This window comes from Camelus ferus, chromosome 5 (genome assembly GCF_009834535.1).
Source record: "Camelus ferus isolate YT-003-E chromosome 5, BCGSAC_Cfer_1.0, whole genome shotgun sequence".
NCBI classification, from domain to species: domain Eukaryota; kingdom Metazoa; phylum Chordata; class Mammalia; order Artiodactyla; family Camelidae; genus Camelus; species Camelus ferus.
The window spans coordinates 16,522,270-16,537,537 of record NC_045700.1 but is presented as its reverse complement, the minus strand read 5'-3'; the positions used below and the strand labels follow the sequence as shown (position 1 = coordinate 16,537,537).

The 15,268-nt window shown below is 40.1% G+C and overlaps 1 protein-coding gene across 6 annotated transcripts in view; it reads right to left on the bottom strand.

Annotated features, from left to right (window-relative positions):
* The window catches only part of MGAT5 (alpha-1,6-mannosylglycoprotein 6-beta-N-acetylglucosaminyltransferase), a 333,568-nt gene that overhangs the window by 98,246 nt on the left and 220,054 nt on the right, over positions 1 to 15,268 (bottom strand). For all 6 annotated transcript variants that reach the window (XM_032479342.1, XM_032479341.1, XM_032479339.1 and 3 more), the window contains one exon: positions 5,467 to 5,600. In XM_032479342.1, the coding sequence (XP_032335233.1) occupies positions 5,467 to 5,600 (134 nt within the window). The remainder of the gene's footprint in view (positions 1 to 5,466; positions 5,601 to 15,268) is intronic.

The window sequence follows — 15,268 nt, the reverse complement described above, 5'->3', positions numbered from 1 at the left end:
TCACTTTAGGGTCTGGGGGCCTTTTCCTGTAGGGGGAGGCATTCCCTAATTTTGTAATACAGTTATTTATTTATTTTAAAAAAATTTGGCTGGAAAGACGGAGGAAGTCATTTATTTAAATAGAGACTTCAAGGAAAAAAATAAAATCTTGCTGTCAGGGTGATTTGAAGGACGCAAAGGTGGTGAGGAGTAAGTACACCCGTGGTCTACGTACACATTATACGTCGATTATGTAAGAATTACGATCAGACCACCTGTTAAGCACTAGAAATCGGTGGCACCTTCAGAGACCAGCAGGCTCCGGTCAGGGCAGGAGAGGGATGTGGTGGGGGGAGAGAAGGCGGGGGCCCAAGAGCCACGGGCCTTCAATACTTTGCTCTGGACTTTGGATCTGACCCCATGGGCGAAGGGAAGACACCGTGGTCTTTAAGGAGGAATAGTTTGGCCAGCCTGAGTTTTCAAGAGCTGGCTCTGGCGCAGGAGGAGGGTCTCAGTGCCTAGCTCAGAAGCCACACTCAAGTAATGGACAAGAGGTGAAAGCAAGAACCAGAGACCCGTCCTGAGGGAGGAAGAAACCCACTTCTCAGCTCCTTCCTGGAAAAAACCATCACTCAAAGATCTTAGTGTCTTAGTGTCACCTGACCACTCAGTTGGTCCCTACAGAAGCTGCTTAGGAAGGTGCTGGGAATAGTCGACACTGACACATACGAAAATGTCCACCTGCAAACAGAATGTACAAAGAGGGTGGTTCTAGTGAAATTCTGAGATCTGGGGCAAAACAATAAAGAAAAACCATGCTATTCAACTGGCAGAAACTCCACCAACGTAGAGAGGAAATGAGCTAGAGGAGAAACAGAAGCAGCCTTAAAGTGAGACGCGCACTCTGAATAGTCACGAGCACACGCATTCTGGTCCGGGGCATCGCTGTTGTTTCCCTGCTCCTAAAGATGCTTCAGCAACAGTGCATTTTTCTCTTCCCTTATCATCCTGCTGGACCCTTTCTGACCAGCCTTCCCTCATCCTCTTCCTGCCCTCCACACCTGCCAGAACACTATCCCAGGATAAGACAGCAGGACTTGACAACGACTTGATTCTACAAGTACAACCCTTTATTTCTGCGATCTCCAAACCTTGCATTGTGCATCCCTTCAGGAGAAAACACTCTAAGTACTCCCGCAGTCCATGTGCCTATTACACATCAGTTATGCAGTGATTACTATCAGCCCATGTATTAAGCACCACAGGTCAGTTTCATTTTAAAAAATTAACAAGACACAAACGTTTGACATTTTCACCTTACACTCAAAGGAATGGTCTTCCCCTTCTGACCGTTAGAATAGCCACATTTGTCCAAAGGGTGAGGGAATGGAAGACTTTGCAGGAATGAGCGGGTGAGACTGGACCTGGCCCCTTTATCACGTGGGAAGGAAGAGACCCTCTTTCAGGAATGTACCCAAGTTCTCTGGGGAAAGGCTCTGGGAAGCAGGGTGGGGAATCACCGTTTCCTGCGGCAAATTCTCCAGCCCAGCCACGTCTCAACAGGATGAAGCTCTCAAACTGCTTCATTTCTGTATTTCCTCCATTCAAGACAGCCTCAGCCAGGAGGAAGTTTTCCATCAGCCGCATACTTGATGGATTTCACAGCCACTGATGATCCCCGCCTTGCTCCACTCCACTGTCTCATTAGGAGTTATAAAATGCTGATTTTTCTAATTTTTCATTCCTTTTGCATTTATTAGCTGTGATTTCTCCATAATTAACAACGTTCCCTCATCAACTGTTTGATTATCTTCAGATACAGTTTGTCCTAGAAAGGCAGGAGCAGAGCTGGATTCTTCCCCTTTACTTCTCAGAGTAAAGGCACGAGGTCCTAGCAACTTGCAAAGGTGATCAATTGATTTTTGTGGGTTCTTCTTGCTCGGAGTATCATTCTGGACTCATGGATTATTTTCCATTGGTTTGAATAACAACTGTGGTCATTATTCTTTTTGATGCTCAAACTGCCCCATCTTTGGCTCCTGTGTCTTTCTGACTCCCCTCCAGGGCTCTTCCTTAGCTTCCTTGCTTTCTGGTAGGACAAGATGTCCTGTCTTCAACATTTCCTGCCCTAGACCTGGAATCACCTGTTTATTCTAGGAGGAGATTCCTTTAGTGGGAAAGGTGTTTAGGGAATCTCAATCTGAGTGTTAAGAATATTCATTGCTACTGGGTTGTCTTTACTTTTGATTTTTTTCAAAGTGCAGAGTTAGGATAAATTTCTTTTTTAAAGAGAAACTATAAGTTTATATTAATACTTCCTTTTCAAGCTGAATATTAAAATCTTTTTAAAAATTCTTTAAGTACTCCCCTCTTCTTGTGTATTACAAATTTGGTTCCTACAGTATACCTGCCACAGTTTCAAATAACAACCTAAATATTCCTTACTACAAATGTACGGTCCATAGACTGTGCTTTAAAGTCACTTGAAATAATTGTTTTACCTGTATGAGAGATTAGCACCAGCCTGATTTATCACTACATTTGTTTGTTTCATTTTTTTCAATCTCTTTTTCAATCTTCAGCAAATATTTGCTTTTGGATTTTTCTTTTTAAATTACATAAACCACTTGGATGGTTCCAAAATCAAAATAAAGTCTATTTTCTATCCCTGTCACTGCAACCCCTCCTCCAAATGATAATCATTTTTATTAGCCTGCGATTTATTCTTCATTTTTTTTTTTTGAAAACACGAACACATTCATCTACAGCAACATATACACCACCCCACCCCCTCCTTATACAGAAGCAAGTGACTCCACATACCGCCCTGGACTTGGGTTTCTATCACTTAATGTATCCTAGACAACTCCCTCCAGACAGTGGAGTCTTCCGTCAGCCCTTTGCACAGTTACACCAATTGTTACACCAATTCAGTTACATTAATGGACCATATTAGTCACTCAGTCCCCTGTTAGGAACCTCTGGGTCATTTCCGGCCTTTTCCCGGTACAAACAGAGCTACAATAAACAGCCCTGTGCACATGCCACATCTGATTTTTGCTCACTTATCTTTGGGACAGATTCCTAGAGACCATCTGCTCAGTCAAGGGACAGAGGGATAGGTACCGGTGCGAGCTGGTGACATACGCCCTCCCACAGGGGCAGGGCCAGGCGGCATTCTCACCGTGTCCCTGGGTCTCACCCAGGGAACAGCAGAGCCAGCCAGCTTTCAGACTTTCACCCATTGGATAGGTGGGCCATGGCATCTCGGGTTTTAAAACTCATTTCTCTTACCGTGAACATGCTTAACATGCTTTAACATCTTACATGCTTTCATTCATTTGGGGCAATACATTTCTTTCTCCTCTGCTCTGCTTCTGCACATTTTCCTATTGGATTGTGGGGCTTTTTCTACTCATGTTTTAGAAGCTCTTGATACACTGTGATATTAATCCTCTGCAACAGAATTTGCTACGGTGTTAGTTTTTGATGATGTCATTTTTGGCCATACAGATTCTTATCTTCTTTTTTAAAAAAAAATCAGTCAAATATATCCATTCTCTCACCCCCTCCCTCCCCAATCCCTGATTCCTGATGAATTCTGACTCATTTAAGAAACTATCTCCTTCCCAGGTTAATAAGAATTAACCTATTTTTCCATCTTTAGTTAACATTTTAAGCAGTGAATTGATTTCAGTTCAATCAACCAACACTGCTGAAATCCTCCATTCATGGAGAATAAAATAGGTTTTTTTGAGACTTTGAATTCCGACATTCTAAAAGAATTTCTTTCTTTCTGGAAGAGCCTCCTATTTCTAGTCCTTGGATACAGGGAAACACCATCCATGGAGGGACACGTATACCGCGTCATTCCAGCAGTTCTGGCCATCTGGGACACAGCCAATATTTCATTTCACATCACGTAAGACCCAAGTCACCTCTTAGGTTATTTTGTGTCATGTAATCCCAGCCTTTCAAAGTGACACAGCAGTGTCGATCCAAAGGTAACTCCGGCCATGCCTCGCCAAGTGACTGGCCACCTGCCCACCACCACGCCACGTATCATCCCCCAAGCTGTGCCCCAGGACAGGCTCCAACAGCAGATGACAGAGACAGAACTCCGGGAACAGTAACAATGTTTACGATGCACACTCTTACAAACCTCTCTGTGCCACAACAAAGATCTCAATGTGAGCAAGTTTTAAAAATCACTCCTCTCTCTGCCATAACCCTCCTTAATTCTCCCTTCTCACACTTCACACTCAAGGATTAGTCCCATGTGTTTGCTGCTGGATTCAGTGAACCTAAGAAAAGGTTACCTTCAGGGGATGTGATGGGAAGGGGCCACCATGCGGGGAAAAGGCAGGGCAGGGGGGCCTGGGGTCTTAACTCAGCAAACAGATTCACATCTCAGATACCAGTTCTAGGATGGAAATCTCTGAATTCAACTGATCCCATTAATATAAGAAAACTGAAGTCCACACTCTGAGCATCCAAATAAACTGCTTAACTCATGGAACCTTTCATTCCCAGAACAGGAATTCACCTCATCAAGGGGAATCGCCAAGGTCTATGGACGTAAACAATAAATTCATTTTTGGCACGAATGCTATCACATTTGGTACCTGGCTTCACAGCCCTGAGCTAATCATAAATCAACTGAAGCTACAGGCAGGTTAACGGATGGCAGCAGCGAGAAACGGCGAAGGCGGGAAAGGAACTTTACACAAACAGAAAAATGCTGAAAGGCTATAGTTGGGGCCAGTGAATTCATCTTTTGGTATGTCCACTACATCATTCTGCGAAATAACCACCGCTGTCGGAAAACGGTACCACGTGAGCAAGAGAAGGGGCGACTGCATTCTGGGCCCAGGGTTTAAGAAGTCAGTAAGGTATGAAATAGAGTTTTCAGCCATTCCATTCTGAAGAGGCTAAATCTTTTTCCTGATACGTTTGATGCTTAAATAATGAAGGCTTAATTACTTGGAAAAAGGATGGGAGCCAAAGACCTCATTCCTCATCAATCATCAGGTGGACCCCAAACAGTATCTGTGGGGCTTTCCTACCTGCACATTATTTCTTGCATTTGTGTTTCTTTTCTTGATTATAAGCTATCTTAAATAGAAGAGATTTTGAAGGGAGAAGCCCTTTGTTTCCCTTGCTTTGTTTAATAAACAGTAAATTCTGTGGGGAAAAAAAAAAAATCAAAGTTGACCCAAAGTCCTTTCCTAAATGGCTTCCAGTGAGACTTCATAGTGAAACATTTTTCTGCAGAACATTTTTAAGGCTTTTCACAAAATGCTCACATCGCCCTACAATATCAATTAAAAAAATTCAGTTATTCCCAAGAAAATGGTCCCACAGCACACATTTCTATAGCAGAAAGCCGTGGGATTAGCAACCCAACAAATACACAGCCGCCTCATTTCTTTCCCCGTTTATCTCTGGTGGTGTTCTGGTAAGGAGAGGTGAGACCCGAATACTCACGGAACATGGTGTAAAACTGCTGTGGGTTCAGATTCCACTTGCCCCAGGGGGTCTTGTGGCCTTTCGACTGGGCATAGTTAGCGTGGTTGAACTCTGGCTCTGTGCCGAACGAGTCCAGGACCCGGAGCATGCACCTGAAAGAAAAGATGCCGTGGGTGACACTGCAGCCTTGGCCTCCAAGTTGAAAAACCGGAAGCTCTACCTCTGTCCTCAGGGACTACCAAAGATGGACACTTGAAATCAGAAATGCCACTGGGCAGGAATTGAGAGGTCTCACAGTAGCTTGTCTTCCAAACATCTCCACGTGTGACTTTCGAGCCAGAGCCATCACACAGGCCATACAATCTGCTTCAGATGTGTTGACTCATCACAGAATATGCTCAAGTATCAGCTAAATAAAAAGTTCCCAAAAGCTGCAGACTGCCATGGCCACTGCTGTACTCCTAGCCTGGGCCGAGCATGCAGTGGTGCCTGATGAACAGCTGCTGAAGAAGTAAAGAATTACCATTTTTAGAGGTTGCTGTGTCTGAACGTTTATATCCCCCTAGAATTCCTATGTTGAAATCCTAACCCCCAAAGGTGGTGGTATCAGCAGATGGGGCCTTTGCATAGCAGTTAGGTCATGAGGATGGAATCCCCATAAATGGGATTAGGGCTCTTATAAATGAGATCCCACAGAACCCCCAGCCCCTTCCACCATATGAAGATACAGTGGGAAGTCTGCAACCTCCCCGGCCATGCTGGCACCCTGATCTCAGACATCCAGTCTCCCAAGATATGAGTAATCAGTTTCTGCTATCCACAAGCCACCCAGGCTGCAGCGCTGTGGTCTGGCAGCCTGAGCAGATGGAGGTTTTATTCTGCTTAGCGCACGTGGCATGCCTTATCTCTTTCAACAACTATTCAACATTTTCATCAATTGACTAGAGTACGTGATTCTAGGTAAAGCTTAGAATCTCACTCAATAGGCAGTAGTAATTTTCTATTCATTTGATAGTACCAGGACATCATTGCTTTCTCCCAGAACATGAAGAAGTGAAACTGAACATGTTTCGTTTGGCTATTCCACCAAAGCCTTAAAACAGCATCAGAAAAATGTGGTCTACTGCCTACTTCTGCATGGTCTTCGAGCTAAGAATGATCTTTACATTTTTAATGGTTAGAAAAGGGTATTTTGTGATGTTAAAATTATATGGAATTCAATTTTCAGCATTCAAAAAATACAGTTTTATTTGAACTAGCCAAACCCAGTTGTTCCTGTATATCTTTGGCCACCCTCACACAATACAGGGTTCAGTAGATGTAACAGAGACCACTTAACCAAGCAAAGCCTAAAATACTTACTATCTGGCCCTTTATAGAAAAAGCCTTCTAACCGCTGCTTTGGAGTACATAAAGAATGACCAATCGGAAAAAGGAATCAATACTAAAACAGAATCTATTGATTTTGGTTACATTTACTTCACCACTGACTCTCAAAACATTGATGTAAATTTAGCACATGACTGGCCAATAAAAACAGCACTATTTTTTGTTATGTGTCACTAATAATTCTGAACAGCTCTTGTTGGACTGATATGCATAAAAGTAAACAAAGATTAAAGCCCATATTTTAGAATCAGATGATGGCAATGACTTTTAAGCATCTGATTCAGTTTCTTTCTTCCTTTTCTCACTACGAGGAAGTCATTCTTCCAATTAGATTACAGCAATGTGATTCAGACAAAAAAGAATGCTAACACCAGGTTGGATTTTCCAGGGAGAGCAACAGCAAATCACCATTTTACATGATAATTTTCACATCAGAGATGGCACTGTTTGTCTAGACAAGGAAGGAAAGAGAGAGGGAGGGCAAGGTGGAAGGAGGGTGGGGCCCGACCACAAAGTGAAATACAAGCTGACCACAGAAACAGGGTCCTCTCGGATTCCTGTGCGGCTCTCAAGGAACATGCAATCATCAATCATAGTGGCGATTTTCACAGCATCACCAAGAACATGTCATCAGCCCGGCAGCCAAGAGGTGGACTGAAATGAGAGTCCACAGTCCAGGAGAAAGCAAGCTAGGGGCCCAAGGAACTATTCCTGCTCACTGAATAGCTCAGAGCATTCTTTTTGTCTTCTCAGGAAAACATTCCCATCTCTTAACATAGTTTGGCATTTATTTATTAATTAAACATTTTTTATTGATTTATAATCATCTTACAATGTTGTGTCAAATTCTAGTGTTCAGCAAAATTTTTCAGTCATACATAGACATATACACACTCATTATCACATTTTTTCCTCTGTGATTCCCTGTGCTATACAGTTTAATCTTGTTTATCTGTTCTACAATTTTGAAGTAAGATGCAAAAGGAAGTGGTTGGAGCCCGCGTCTTGTCTTCTGACAAAGATGGCCTTGCTCAAAAAACAGTGGGGATGATGGTAGCCGCTCTGTGGAAGGTCACTGCAGGGGAAGGCAGGGGGAGGAGGTGGGGGGACACACACTGACAGGTGGGGCTGGGGCGGGTTCGGCTCCTGCAAGAGGAGCAGTGCTGGGATTCAAAGGTTGCAGCGCAGAGCAGGGAGAAACATGCCACCCTTGCCATAGGAACTTTTGTGCCTCCACTGGTGTGCAATCAACTCTCTCTCTACCTTGTGATTTTATTTTGAACTTGCAGTTTTACTGGTATTGTTTTCAATTTGGATGATTAACATAAACCACAATGAGTAAAGACGCCTGGTAGGACCCTAACTTCTGAAATCCTAGCCTTTATACAGGGCCTCGATGGATGCTTTGTGATGTTGGCTTCTTCTCAACAGAAGGCTACAGAATGAATGATCGAATGCTTCCCTTACTTGTAACTCTACGTGCTTATACTTGAAGCTTTGGTTTGGGAATTGTCTGGGTTTTTTTGTTTTTTAAAGCATATCTGCGTTTGTTTTCTAAACCAGAGGCAGGAGACTGATCTCTGTCTGTGACAGGAAAGGCTTAACATTGTAGCTTTCCTTCTTCAGTCACTTTCTACATCTGCGTGTTTTGGAATTGGGTTTGTGATGTTAATATTTATGCTGTTCCTCTAATGTCTTTTGTGTGTCTGGAGCATCAGGAACAGACGGAAGATTTAAAAGATATTTGCCTGGCCGCCTGAGGCAGCTGGCCTCTTAACAGGGATGGCTGCAGCAACGCCAGATGATTCCTGGAACATTCTCTGCTCGGTAAGCCACACTATTACGAGATGGACACTTATAATCTCCTTGCCAGGACCTACTTTCTAATTTGGAATTTGATGTAAAACATGGTAAATCTTGGACTATTTGCATCTCACTCGCCTGGGTGTTCTCAATGCTCAGTAGAGGCCTCACATGAAGCAAAATGGGTGTGCATTTTGCAGTACCTAGCAGGATGTTAGTCGCCTGTAGGTATGTCATAAATATTTAATTTCCTGGGTCCCTACATAAATTGGAAAGAATCCATAAATATTTTTCCAAGATCAACAGGACTCATAGGTTTCCTCCTAAATAAAAAAAGTGAGATGAAAACTTTACATTTAATGGAATTCATGCCGTCTGTCATCACCCAAGATGAACACAAAGAGCACCAACAATTACTAATCTTCAAAAGGGAAAGAAATGAGCAAGAAACTTTCTAGAGGATCTGCTTGGCCTCTGGATGGAATCCTAGCTTCATCACACCACAAAAACGGCAGAGCTGAAGCTCCAACAGACCTCCTGCCAGCTAACATTATTAATGTAGATGATGTATTCAAGAAAGGAGGGATAAAGATTAGAGTCTCCTATAAAATCCCCTCCGAGATGGTGTCTTTTCATCCAGCAAGAATCAAATACCAATCAATAGTGACTATTCGATAGTGGAATCATCCTTTTTAATCGACCTAAACACTACCGCTGCGAATGTATTTCCATCCAAACCGCCTTTCTTAACGATGAGGCTATGTGGGTCTAGGGATGCTCACAACGCCCAGTTCCTTCTGGGTTTCTATCACATGGCTGCTGCTCACAGAACACCAGAGAACAGCAGCTCTGCCTTTCTTTTCTAATGCTGTTGCTAAAAAGAAAAAAAAAAAGTTTATTTACAAGAAGAAAGATGGCTACTTCCAAGTAATGGATAACATTTGTGGTGGCCTGTGATTCATGAAGACTTCAAGGAAACAAGCCAAAAAAAAAAAAAAAAAAAAAAACCCAGAAAAACCTGATGCAGAAGGCAGACTGCTATCCTGGCCCAAATCAAGATTTTTTTTATTTTGCTTTTTTATGAAACTGAAGGCACACTTTATACTTCACTTTACCACATTTTGCAGATACCACATTTTTGCAGATACTGCATTTTTTTTTTTATTTTACAAATTGAAGGTTTGTGGCAACTCTGCATTGTCAGATGTTGTTTTGTATTTTTTAGCAATAAAGTGTGTAAAATTTTTTTCTTTCCAGTTTTATGGAAATATAATTGACACACCAAACAGTGTAAGTTTCAGGTGTACAGCACAATAACTTGACTTACATATATCATGATATGAGTACCACAAGTTTAGTGAACAAGTATTATCTCATATAAAAACAAAATAGAAAAAAAATTCCTTATGATAAGAACTTTTGGAACTTAATCTCTTAACTTTCATAAATGACATACAGCTGCATTAATTACATTTATCATGTTGTACATTACATCCCTAGTATTTGTAAGTGGAAGTCTGTATCTTTTGACTACGTTCCTCCAATTCCCCCTTTCCAACCTCCTGCCTTTGGTCACTACCAGTCTGATCTTTTTTTCTAAGAGTTTCTTTGTTTTTGAAGTACAATTGACCTCTAACACTATACCAGCTCCTGGTGCACAAGATAGTAATATGATATGTCTGTACATTACAAAGAGTTCACCACAATAAGTCTAGGTACCGTCTGACTCCATATAAGGATATGAGACTATTACTGACAACATTCCCACTGTGCATTTCATGCCTGTGAAAGTATTTTTTAAGTTAAGGTATGTATATATTTAAATTTTTTTTTTACATTTTTTATTGATTTATAATCATTTTACAATGTTGTGTCAAATTCCAGTGTTCAGCACAATTTTTCAGTTATTCATGGACATATACACACTGTCACATTTTTTTTCTCTGTGAGTTATCATAACATTTTGTGTATATTTCCCTGTGCTATACAGTGTAGTCTATTCTACAATTTTGAAATCCCAGTCTATCCCTTCCCACCCTCCAGCCCCCTGGTAACCACAAGTCTGTATTCTCTGTCTGTGAGTCTATTTCTGTCCTTTATTTACGCTTTGTTTTTGTTTGTTTGTTTTTGTTTTTGTTTTTTAGATTCCACATATGAGCGATCTCATATGGTATTTTTCTTTCTCTTTCTGGCTTACTTCACTTAGAATGACATTCTCCAGGAGCATCCATGTTGCTGCAAATGGCATTATGTTGTCAGTTTTTATGGCTGAGTAGTATTCCATTGTATAAATATACCACCTCTTCTTTATCCAGTCACCTGTTGATGGACATTTAGGCTATTTCCATGTTTTGGCTATTGTAAATAGTGCTGCTATGAACACTGGGGTGCAGGTGTCATCCTGAAGTAGGGTTCCTTCTGGATACAAGCCCAGGAGTGGGATTCCTGGGTCATATGGTAAGTCTATTCCTAGTCTTTTGAGGAATCTCTACACTGTTTTCCATAGTGGCTGCACCAAACTGCATTCCCACCAGCAGTGTAGGAGGGTTCCCCTTTCTCCACAGCCTCTCCAGCATTTGTCATTTGTGGATTTTTGAATGACGGCCATTCTGACTGGTGTGAGGTGATACCTCATTGTAGTTTTGATTTGCATTTCTCTGATAATTAGTGATATTGAGCATTTTTTCATGTGCTTTTTGATCATTTGTATGTCTTCCTTGGAGAATTGCTTGTTTAGGTCTTCTGCCCATTTTTGGATTGGGTTGTTTATTTTTTTCTTATTGAGTCGTATGAGCTGCTTATATATTCTGGAGATCAAGCCTTTGTCGGTTTCACTTGCAAAAATTTTCTCCCATTCTGTAGGTTTTCATCTTGTTTTATTTCTGGTTTCCTTTGCTGTGCAGAAGCTTGTAAGTTTCATTAGGTCCCATTTGTTTATTCTTGCTTTTATTTCTTCTAGGAGAAAATTTTTGAAATGTATGTCAGATAATGTTTTGCCTATGTTTTCCTCTAGGAGGTTTATTGTATCTTGTCTTATGTTTAAGTCTTTAATCCATTTTGAGTTGATTTTTGTATATGGTGTAAGGGAGTGTTCTAGCTTCATTGTTTTACATGCTGCTGTCCAGTTTTCCCAACACCATTTGCTGAAGAGACTGTCTTTATTCCAATGTATATTCTTGCCTCCTTTGTCAAAGATGAGTTGACCAAAAGTTTGTGGGTTCATTTCTGGGCTCTCTATTCTGTTCCATTGGTCTATATGTCTGTTTTGGTACCAATACCATGCTGTCTTGATGACTGTAGCTCTATAGTATTGTCTGAAGTCTGGGAGAGTTATTCCTCCAGCCTCTTTCTTTCTCTTCAGTAATGCTTTGGCAATTCTAGGTCTTTGATGGTTCCATATGAATTTTATTATGATTTTTTCTAGTTCTGTGAAATATGTCCTGGGTAATTGGATAGGGATTGCATTAAATCTGTAGATTGCCTTAGGCAGTGTGACCATTTTAACAATATTGATTCTTCCAATCCAAGAGCATGGGCTATCTTTCCATTTTTTAAAGTTTTCTTTAATTTCCTTCATCAGTGGTTTATAGTTTTCTGTGTATAATTCTTTCACCTCCTTGGTTAGATTTACTCCTAGATATTTTATTACTTTGGGTGCTATTTTAAAGGGGATTGTTTCTTTACTTTCTTCTTCTGTTGATTTATCGTTATTGTAAAGAAATGCAACTGATTTTTGAACGTTAATTTTGTAACCTGCTACCTTGCTGAATTCTTCAATCAGCTCTAGTAGCTTTTGTGTGGACCTTTTAGGGTTTTCTATATATAGTAACATGTCATCAGCATATAATGACACTTTTACCTCTTCTTTTCCAATTTGGATCCCTTTTATTTGTCTCTCTTGCCTGACTGCTGTGGCTAGGACTTCCAGGACTATGTTGAATAGGAGTGGTGATAGTGGGCATCCTTGTCTTGTCCCAGATTTTAGTGGGAAGCTTTTGAGTTTTTCACCGTTGAGTACTATGCTGGCTGTAGGTTTGTCATATATAGCTTTTATTATGTTGAGATATGTTCCCTCTATACCCACTTTGGCGAGTTTTTATCATAAATGGGTGTTTAATTTTATCAAATGCTTTTTCTGCATCGATTGAGATGATCATGTGGTTTTTGTCCTTTCTCTTGTTGATGTGATGTATTACACTGATTGATTTGCATATGTTGAACCAGCCTTGTGTCCCTGGGATGAACCCCACTTGGTCATGATGTATAATCTTTTTTATGTGTTGTTGGATTCTATTTGCTAAAATTTTGGTGAGGATTTTGGCGTCTATGTTCATCAGTGATATTGGCCTATAATTCTCTTTTTTTTGTAGTGTCTTTGCCTGGTTTTGGTATCAGGGTGATGGTGGCTTCATAGAATGAGTTTAGGAGTATTCCCTCCTTTTCAATCGTCTGGAAGAGTTTGAGAAGGACTGGTATGAGTTCTTCTTTGTATGTTTGGTAGAATTCCCCGGTGAAGCCGTCTGGTCCTGGACTTTTATTTGTAGGGAGGTTTTTAATTGCTATTTCTATTTCCTTTCTAGTGATCGGATTGTTCAAGTGTTCAGATTCTTCTTGATTCAGTTTTGGTGGACAGTATGTTTCCAGAAACTTGTCCATCTCCTCTAGGTTATCCAGTTTGGTTCCATATAGTTTTTCATAATATTCTCGTATGATATTCTGTATTTCTATTTTATTTGTTGTAATTTCTCCATTTTCCTTTCTTATTTTGCTAATTTGTGCTCTCTCTTTTTTCTTCTTTGTGAGTTTGGCCAGAGGTTTGTCGATTTTATTTACTTTTTCAAAAAACCAGCTTTTGGTTTGGTTGATTTTTTTCTATAGTCTTGTTAATCTCTATTGTATTTAATTCCTCTCTGATCTTTATTATTTCCTTCCTTCTTCTGCTTTTTGGGGCTTTTTGTTCTTCTTTTTCTAATGCATTCAGGTGGTGGGTTAAATTGTTTATTTGAGATTGTTCTTCTTTTTTGAGGAAGGCCTGTATCGCTATAAACTTCCCTCTTAGCACTGCCTTTGCTGTGTCCCATAGGTTTTGAGTGGTTGTGCTTTCATTATCATTTGTCTCAAGGTATTTTTTAATTTCAGCTTTGATTTCCTCATTGATCCATTGTTTTTTTCAATAACATATTGTTTAATCTCCATGCTTTCCTTTTTTTCTCCTTTGTTTCTCTGTTGTTGATTTCCAGTTTCATGGCATTGTGGTCAGTAAAGATGCTTGAGATAATTTCTATCTTCTTAAAATTGTTGAGGTTTCTTTTGTGCCCAAGTACATGATCGATCCTGGAAAATGTTCCATGTGCACTTGAAAAGAATGTATATCCTATTTTTGGGGGGTGTAATGCTCTGAAAATATCCACCAAATCTAGTTTTTCTATTGTAGTATTTAATTTCTCTGTTGCCTTGTTTATTTTCTGTCTGGAAGATCTGTCTAGTGATGTTAATGCAGTGTTAAAATCTCCAACTATGATTGTATTCCCATCAATATCTCCCTTTATCTCAGTAGTAATTCTTGTATGTACCTAGGTGCTCCTATTATTTAAATTTTTTTTGTTTGTTGTATTTTATTTTTTAGGTTTTTTGGGGGGAAGGTGGGTAATTAGGTTTACTTATTTATTTATTTTTTTAATGGAGATTGAACCCAGGACCTCGTGCATGCTAAGCACACACACACTACCACTAAGCTACACCCTCCCCTGGACATGCTTTTTTAAAATACATAATGCTGTTGCACACGTAATAGACTACAGTATAGTGAATACATAACTTGTATATGCACTGGGAAACCAAAAAGTTCGCGTGACTTGGTTTATTGTGATATTCGTTTTATTGCAGTGGCCTGGAGTCAAAGCCTTAGCATCACAAGGCAATGAAAAGTGCAGTCTCTTCTCAGTGAATCCCTGTCCTCTGCCCAGGAGCATTTCACTGCCCAGTGAGAAGATGATTGCTCCTGGAAAGAAAGACATTGCCCCTGCAAAGAAATTCTACAACAGGTGGTTTTGTCCTCTCTGTATTTGAGAAGGTACTCAATATTTTGAATTTTTATTTCTTTCAACCCTAAAGAGCTTCCAGTTTGACATACTGTTGGTGATTAAATAATATGAAACGACAAACTAACCTGAAATGGAGAAACCTAGCTCATGCCATTAAGGATTCATTTATTAGTTAAGTTACAGAACACAGCAAAACATCTCTTTACAGAATAACAAGAGAAGAGAAACACACAAAGGGATTTCCAATTTGCACTAATTGAAAGATTTCAGTGTTCTCTGAGGAAGTGGGTTCAAACTGTAGGTCAACATTTACTATCAGATAGTAAAGCTGGTACTAATTTCATGACTTTTACCCAAATTCATGCACCACTGACACTATCAAGCGTGACATTTATTTAAATTTACTCACCTTTTAAAATTGATTGGAAACTTTATAGACCATAAATAAAAGGCAGTATTAAATTAATGGAAGACAACAAACTTGTATTATTCTTCTTCCTTTTTTGGTGATTTGGTTTTTTTTTTTTTTAAGATTATATACCATTAAAAGTTACTACCAAATTATGGCTATAGTTCCCTGTGCT